The following is a 9,167-nucleotide window of genomic DNA, read 5'->3' on the forward strand; positions in this document are numbered from 1 at the left end:
TTGTACGGTAGTCAAATCAGTCATAATTTTTTTAGAATTTTGCTAATTAAATCATAAACCTTTTGATAATTTGTCAATTTAGCTCTAAACTTTTTAATAACTTGTTCATTTAATCTTAAATCTTTTCCGGCCAATTTTAACAAGAAATAGCTAATATGACAGTTTAGTTAATGTTGACCATCCTACATGGCACAGCTGGTGCTAACGTGGCTACTTTTACAAATTTTTAATTTTTTTTTTCTTTGTGTTTCGTTTTCCTTTCCCTTTTTTCCTTGCTAGCTAGGTAAGGCATATCCTCACCAAATCAAGTGAGGGTATAGGCAAGAGCGACCCTCGCCAAGGGTTGTTAAAGGTGGCCCTCACGTGAGGCTAGCAAGGGAGGCCCTCGCTGAAGGCCGATGAAGGGAAAAAGGAAAAAGAAAAAGGAAGAATAATAAATGAAAAAGAAAAGAAAAAATTTAATAAAATTTTTAAAATGTAAAAAAAAAAAAAAAAAAAAAGAGTCCATATTAGCATTGCCTATGTTATGTAAGATGGCTAACGTTGACTAGATCATCACGTCAGTGACTTTTGCCAAAATTGGCCAAAATGTTTGAATTAACAAATCGTTAAAAGATTTAATTAATAAATCATCAAAAGGTTTATAAATAAATTTATAAGTTGTTAAAAAATTATGACTAAACTAGCATAAATTGACGGGTTGTCAAAAGATCTATGACTAATTTTGCAAATTTAAAAGGTTTATGATTGAATTTGCTTGAAACTTTTTGGATAACTTTCCCAATTCTGAAAGCCTAAAACTTTGCAAATGAAATGTGGGCTAGTGCTAGAATGGTTGGGCCCATGACTTGAAAAGAATCCTAAGGATCCCAACAATCCATTTTCCAATAGATCTAATCATAGGCCTAGCGATCCATAGGCCCGTATAGGCTCTGCCTAAGCCGCAAGTGCCCAAAGGCATCTTTGGGTGGGCATGGGCAAAAGCTTATCATTATAAGATCTAGTTAGGCCCAAGCTAGGCCTTCTCAGCCCACAAATTTATCATGTGCACTAGTAGTGATCACTTCCCTTCTCGAATGGGTTTGGGAACTAACGTGTGATTCTTGATTCCAAAAAATTGGATTTGAGAGCCAAACTAATTGATATTGGGAATTGGTCCATTTTATCTTCCGTGTAAAAAAATCAAATTTTTGATCGTCAATTATAAAAATTATGCCATTTCACCACAAAACATATGATGGTTAAGTCATTATGTTTTTGTTTATTCATGTTGAAGATGGGAAAAGTGTTAAAAAAAAAAGTCCTAAACCTTTTTTTGGTGCCAATTAAGTCATAAACATTTTTACATTGCGCCAATTTAGTCCTTCCGGCCAATTTTGGCCGGATTTTGCTGACTGGACGTTGGCTGACTGACATGGCCTAATTGGTGCTGATGTGTTTAACTTTTAATAATATTTTAATTTTTTTTTTCTTTTTTCCTTCTCCTCCTTCTTCCTTACTGGCCATGTGGGAGGTTTGGCAACCGACTGGAGGAAGAAGGAGAGAAGGAAAAATAAAAATAAAAAAAAAATATATATTAAAATATTATTAAAAATTGTTCACGTCAGCGCCGATTAGGCCATGTTAGCCGGCTAGCGTCTAGTTAGCAAAATTCGGCCAAATTTGACCGGAAATGACTGAATTGACACAACGTAAAAATGTTTAAGGCTTAATTAGCACAAAAAAAAAAGGTTTAAGACTAAATTGACATAAATGCAAAAGGTTTATAACTTTTTTAACACTTTTCCCTGTTGAAGATTATGGTTCGTTTTTTGATGGGGATTGTTTTTTTCTTAAATAGGCTTCAAAACCAAATTCGTTAATTGGTTCAACCCGAGAACTGAATCAATTGAACTAATTCCCAGGTAAAACACATGGTTTCAATCTTGGAAGAAGAGCTGAACCAGCCCTTGGTTGGTCCTAAGCTTGCAGAATTGGAACCAAACAAGTTTCCAACAAGTTTTGCTTGCAACCGAACAGGTTTTCCTCAGATTGAACCGGATTTGGTGCTCACTATAATATACATATGATACATACATATATATAGATGCTCACTGGACGAGCCTGAGCTATGAATTTGGCTTGCTCCAAGGGCTAGGTCCAGCTCCAGTGCTTCTACTTTCGAACGGCATTAGGGTAAATTACCCTAATTACAGGCCAGTGGCCGAAGAGAGGCCTTTGCTGCGCTTCTTCTGGTCCAGCTTGGTGGTGAGATTTCCCCCAACAAACAAGCCTTCTAGTGTCAATTGTCATTTCCGCATGAAACTGCGTACCTAAAGAGGCATATTATATATAAACCAAGAAAATATATCATACTATAAAATTTCATGATTCACATCGCAAAGTACCGCTAAAGGCGAGAATTTCATTAGATTAATGAAGAAGGCGCGTGACTGAAAGCCATATTCCACGGAAAAGGAACCTGCCATTCTTCTTTTAAGTACCAAAATGCATGCCCCAAAAGACATTAACTTATCATGCATTCTGGGGAATATGTCAATGATTGCAACGACCGACGATGCATCAAGAGAGAGAAATAAAGTGATTGGGACCATTGGAGAGAAAAGTCGAATCCCCACAAGGGGGAAACGAACCAGGACTTCATGCCATAATCATTAGCTGCTTCGATGATTGAGGAAATGTGTATGATTGCAAAGACGTGTATCCGATTGTTCTTTTTATTTTATTTTATTGTATAATTTCATATAGAAAAAAAGTTAAATTAATTTTGTCAAGAAGGCAAAAAAGTTCGAAGTTCGTCTGCGTTGATTTAGGGAACGTCATTTGCTTATCCCCGCGATGCACAGGAAGAAAAAAGGAAGAAAAAAGAGGAGTAATTAGGCATGTGGATGGGAAAAATACGTCATATATATAGCTTCATTAAAGACTAAGCTAAATTATATTGTAAAAAAAAACATTTTTTCTTCTCATGCTGATAAATTTCAATAAGTGTTGCAAAGCACTTTTATTTGAGTTACTTACCAATGTTTAATTGCATTTCATTTTAATATACTAACTTTTATATGGCTTGGTTTGCAAATCATATATTTACTAATCTTTTCAGATATTACCATCATAAATTAATGTAACTCACTAACTTGTCTCCCACTATAAAGGCACATAGAGGTAACCAACTCTTATTTGAGTTACTTATTGATATTTTATTTTTAATTTATTGTTGATTTCGCTAACTTTCTTATCGTTTCCAAATTTCATTTCTATGCCTTAAATTTATCAATATCTATTAGAAATTAAGAACCTTAATTAGAGTGACTTAATAACTTTTTCCCAATTAGGTTAACACTAGTTTTGGGTTACCCTTTTATTTGAGTAATTTACCATACTTATTTTTCTTTTGATTATCAACTTTAATTTGCCAATTTTCTCCAATTAAGTTATCAACTAGTTTTAAATTACCATTCATTTCTGCTACTTATTTGGTTTTTTTCTTTAGGGAAATGATATTTCCACAATCAAATGTTTTTCTTCCACAATTTTATTCTTCTATATTGTTACTTACTCTTCGTTGACAATTCATCCACAACGTATTCATTAACATGACAATACTCTCTAAACAATTAAGCAAATAATCAAATCCATATGAACTTATCTTTTGCATTGTTCTACAGCAAAATCCCTAGCTCCACTTTCCTTTTCATTCCAAGTGTTTGTTTTCTTGATGGAGTATTGTCTTTCTTCGTTGTTTTTCGCAATTATTTTAACAAAAACCTTTAGCTTATTTGTTATCTCTAAACAATTACATCTGATTGAGTCTAAATAGGAAAAACCTATGAAAAGAAAATATCATGAAATATATTGGTAGATAATATAGCTTATTTTAAAAATAATTTATGATTACAAAATTTAGGAATTTTTTAATTTATAATTAAATTAAAATATAATAATAATAATAATAATAATAATAATAATAATAATAATAATAATAATAATAATAATAATAATAATAATAATAATAATAATAATAATAATAATAATAATAATAATAATAATAATAATAATAATAATAATAATAATAATAATAATAATAATAATAATAATAATAATAATAATAATAATAATAATAATAGATCTAATTTATGAGTAGATTATTTGTAGTTATAACTTATTTTCTTTCCTAAAGATAACCCTTACATTATGACGTGAATAAGTTTCACTTAACATAAGTAAATTTCACTTTCATTTAAATATCATAATATAATTAATTACTGAACAAATAAAAAATATGCATCATAACAAATTAAAATGAAAAAAACCATATAACTTAAAACATATCATCACAATTAATTTTTTATGGTTTGAAGTATAAGTTATTTTATTATGCGAATAAGTTGCATTTCATGATTTCATTCTTAACGTAAGAATTAGGTAAAAGAAGAAGTGAAAATACTTAAATTGACATATCTTATCAAATTAAAAATGAAGAGATGACAAAATTATATAACTAGACATACTACATAAAAATTTTCATATCTTAGTCAGTTAAGTGAATAGACTACTTTTAATAAATACATTACTTATACTCAGTAAACAATAAGTTCAGTAACAGAATTGTAATCATAATATTAGCTGGTATCTTATAGCTTATTTTCAATTGTTTATGTTGAATCTAAAATGATTCTATAAAAGCACGGTTTTGTTTTAGAAGGTAATAATTGCTTAGGACATGAGTACAGAGATAGATCATGTTTCATGAAGACTATAATAGGATGTTGATAATCAATACAATAAGCAACTAAGCCCAAACAAGATATATCTTTCGAAAAAGTTGTGGAAAAAGATATTTTGGTTGTGCAAATAGCGTTACCTTTTCTAATTACCAAGTTTTCTATAGGATTGTTTTATCGAAAAAAGTTGGTAAGCCATTCAAATAATGATAGATAATTTCATAGAATAGTTGGTGAGGCATTGGTAGGACATGTAGATAATAAAGTCATTAAAAGATCCTTTTCATAAAAACTCAATTACACACACACACACACACACACACACACACACACAGACACTCAATTCTCGTAGAAACCCGAGTCTAAACATAATCACGTAATAGAAAAGGGAAAAGGATATGATAGTTAACCTAATCGTCCTTTTCTTCTGTTAATGAAAAATGAGAAATGCTTTAATATGATACCGTACTCCTCCAGCTTACAAAAGTTAATCGGTGGCCATGCTAATCATTGCCGCGCACACATGAATCATGAGCTCTACACCCTCTACAAATCCCAAAACCTGTTAACCTTCTCCTAGTCCCAGCGAATCTGTGTTCAGAGGATCCAGACATGGAGGTGGTCTCAGCAGTGCCCTCTATCGACTTAAGCTTCGAGAGCACGACCTCCACTCCATACATCACCGCTCCTTCGAGCCCTCAAGCGTTCCGCAACTTCTTCAATCCATCCACAATTCCTCCGACGTCTCCGCCTAGTCCTGGTCGCCCAGATTTCGATCTTTGTTTGCGTGAAGAATTCCATGAGATCTCCCTCGTCCCGGACGAGGACAAAGATGAGGGCTCGTGGCACGACAACCCACGGTTCTCCATAGCCTTCGCATGGGAGAACGCCCTGCCGATGATGATCCATGCGAAGAAAGAGGATGGATGCGTCGTCGAAGATGACGATGGGAAAGACTTTGCGTTCGATTTCAGCAGGGGTTTAGGTGAGAGTTCCACCATGTCTGCTGACGAGCTCTTCCATGGCGGCAAAATCAGACCCTTGAAGTCACCACCTCTTCAGTCACCAGCTGAGTCACAAGACGGCAACATTGGTGGAGTCTTGCCTGCTAAACGTGATGGGGGAAAATTACTTGAACCTGTCCAGATTAGTCGAGTTGAAGATTTTGATATGCCGTGTTATCAACAAAAAGGGGGAGAGCGTGGTCGAGAGAGAAACGGCCGACCATCGTCATCGTCTTCCTCTCGTAAGGGGACGAGATCTCTCTCACCCCTGAGAATATCCGACATTTTGCTCGACCGAGATGATGAGGATTTGGAGAATTCAGGACTGAACATCCATAAGAATTCATCGTCGTCGTCGTCTTCTTCTCTTTCTTCTTCTTCCAACTACTTCTCGTCTCTGATATCGTTCTCGAAGGGTGATAAGAAAAAATGGAGTTTCAAAGATCTGTTATTGTTCCGAAGCGCATCGGAAGGCCGGGGTACGAGCAAGGACCCATTCAGGAAGTACTCCTCTGGATTCAAGCGAGGAGAGATCGCTGGTCGTCCAGTGTCGAGCTCGAGTCGGCGGGCGACTGAGTCGACTCACGAGTTGCATTACAGGATGAAGAAAGCAGCTGCGGAGGAGATGAAGAGGAGGACCACCTTGCCCTACAAGCATGGCTTCCTCGGATGTTGGGCTAACGGTGGCGGCAGCCGGCACGAGATCACGAGCGGTTTTGGGTCCCTGACGCGTGGAACATGATCATCTCCTCAATTTTCAATGGGTTTTTCCTTCCGAAAGAAAATTTATTACGCAAACTCAGTTTAAGCACTTCACATCATCAATAGTTATGGCGACGTTGATATATATAAATTAAATCTATATACTAACTTCTTCCTTAAATGGTGTTACTTCATTCCTGATACTTGTGTATTCTGTTTTCTCTCGTGAAGAATTATTCCTATTTGACCTGTACATTTGTTTATTTTACAAGTTTAAGCAAACGTTTGGATTGAAACATTGGTGTAAAATAGAATAAAGATGATATGTGCACAAATAAGTTATTTCATACATTATGTGAAATTGACATACATTACATTTGCATGTTTGTAAGACTTTCAGTGTATCCTGCTTTTCAAACGAAAGACTCTTGCCAAACTGTTGATAGTCTTGAAACAATGAAATTGATTGAAGTATAATTTGCTAAAGAATTTATATTATGCATCCGGCATACCTCTAGCGTTGCTTAAAAGGATAAATGGTACAATGCTAAAATGGGTTTGCTAAATGAACGAGAAATTTTAAAGTGTTGAAGAAAGAATTTTGGGTTAGAAACATTTGAAACTCGGCTCATTTGAAAACTATATCATGTTGCCACATCATTTATATGACAAATAAGAAAGGCCTATGCAAAATTATCCAAATTGAGGGTATTGAACTGATCATGAAAGCAAGAAAACCTATTCTTAATTTCGTTGATTGCTGAGAGAATGTTGGCACTTGATTTGGCTTTTATTGTTGCCAAGTGGTAAGACATACGTCATAATTTTGTATGTGACCCTGACCAATAAGCTTTTACTTATTAATTTATCATCATGAAATCTCTATCTCTTAACGTATTTTAATTTCAAATATGAATCTAAAGAAAGAATTTTTAAGTATGTGATCTCAAATGATATAGTCTACGTATTTTTAAAAATATTGATACGGATAAAGTTCATGCACTTTTATTCTATTATATGTCTATATTTAAAGTCAGGGTGAAGAGAATGCTTTCTCCTATGCCCGCTTGGTAGTACTTGTTATCACATCATACGGCACATAAATACTTTTGCCACATGGCACAAACTTGACAAGTAAAATGCGGCTTTTCATTTTTAGTATGGGGCTAATTCCCTAAAAAAACCAACTGTAGGATTGGTGCCAATTTTGACCTTAATTTTCTTTTTATTTCATAAAGACCACCATGACGGGGCCGTCCAACGGATGCTACCAACAATGGACACCAACGACGGCAACATTAGAGTCGCCTATTACCATTGCTTAGGCAGAAGAAATTTTAGGCTACGGACGTGGGAGAGTATCCTAAAAGTGCAAAAAAAAAAAAAAAAAAAAAAAGTCAAAAGAAATTAAGATAACTTGTATTTATTGCAGACATGAATTTGCCACATTGGACAACTAAAGTTTCCAAATTGACGGAGACTAGATTTGGCAATCGGGTGAAAATTTGTGATTTCTTATGAGATGGAAAAAATTTGGACCGAAACTGGTATTAGAGCAAAAATTTGTGCTTTTTAGGAATTAACCCTTTTAGTTACAGTTTTTTTTTTTTCGCTTGCACATGCAATGCACGTGAATTTTGAAAATATTTGCATTTTTCGTTGTGGAATGAAATGCCTATTCTTTTCCTCTTTAAAACTAAAAGAAATACAAATAGAAAATAATTTACAGAAATCATAAAACTAAATGTCAAGGTAAATTGCAAGAATCGATAATAATAATAATAGTCACAACAACAACACCACCGCAGCAGAGGCGGCGGCGGCAAAAACAACAATAATAATTTTGCTAAAAATATTAACTACATGAAACAAAAAGTGAAGTCAAGCAAACAACGAAACAAATATTAATTAAAAGGGAACAAACTCCATAAAATATATATTGAAGAAGGTAAGTCATTTTTCGGTTCTCGCCCTTATGCTGTCTCGAGAAGAAAAAATGAAGTTGGTAGTTTTTCATTATTTTCTGAATAGAAAGAATGAATTAACTTATGATATCTGATTATTCTGTTTGTGAACCAATTCGGGAGGGCTACCCGTGCTTTTTGAGTACCCCTGCCAGCTTCCATGATGCGTCAATTTAGGATTTAGCTTTATTAATAACTTATCCTAGTGTTCCAATTAAAAAACTGGACATGGCCTCAAAGCATTAGTTCTAATGAGCTAGCTAGACAGATGTCTAGAGGTGGCGATGATTACAAGGACTTAAAAAACTTCAACAAATAGAATTTATTTTCCTCTCTTGATCTGCTTGCAAAATAAAGTATTCCAAAAGAAATAAACCGGAAAGTGTAATTGGACCACAGCAAGAGTGGAAACTTCAATTCAAGAGGACCAAGCAATTAAGAGTTGCATGCCCTAATAATCACTAGCCAATTGTTTTCTGAACGATTGACAAAGATAAAGGGAAGTGGAATCATCCAAGAACCTCCCCAAGTCCCCACCTCGAGAACCTGTCAAACCCTAGCTATAATAATTCAAGAATCATCAACCAGAAAAGCATGCCGCCGACACATGTCGCCTTTTCCTTTTCTTTTGTGTGATGATTGGGATTTTGCGTGGCAATGACCAGTGCAAGGCAGTTGAAAATTTAGCCAAGTTAAGGACAATCACATTCTAGCGCTTTGGTCGATAATTCCGGACTTAACATCACTCGTGTTTAGACGATCATGCTGGAAAG

The 9,167-nt window shown here is 34.6% G+C and overlaps 1 protein-coding gene across 1 annotated transcript; it reads left to right on the plus strand.

The window, feature by feature from the left end:
• The first annotated feature begins 5,248 nt into the window (after positions 1-5,248).
• On the plus strand, positions 5,249-6,675 carry LOC104453224. The gene has a single exon (XM_010067746.3). The coding sequence runs from the start codon at positions 5,337-5,339 to the stop codon at positions 6,468-6,470; it is 1,134 nt and encodes a 377-aa protein (XP_010066048.2). The 5' UTR covers positions 5,249-5,336; the 3' UTR covers positions 6,471-6,675.
• The last annotated feature ends 2,492 nt before the right edge of the window (positions 6,676-9,167 follow it).

This window comes from Eucalyptus grandis, chromosome 7 (genome assembly GCF_016545825.1).
Source record: "Eucalyptus grandis isolate ANBG69807.140 chromosome 7, ASM1654582v1, whole genome shotgun sequence".
Lineage (NCBI taxonomy): Eukaryota > Viridiplantae > Streptophyta > Magnoliopsida > Myrtales > Myrtaceae > Eucalyptus > Eucalyptus grandis.

What these genes read in the sequence shown, in the direction of transcription:
- LOC104453224 (XM_010067746.3), top strand. Translation starts at nt 5,337, where the DNA reads ATGGAGGTGGTCTCAGCAGTGCCCTCTATCGACTTAAGCTTCGAGAGC.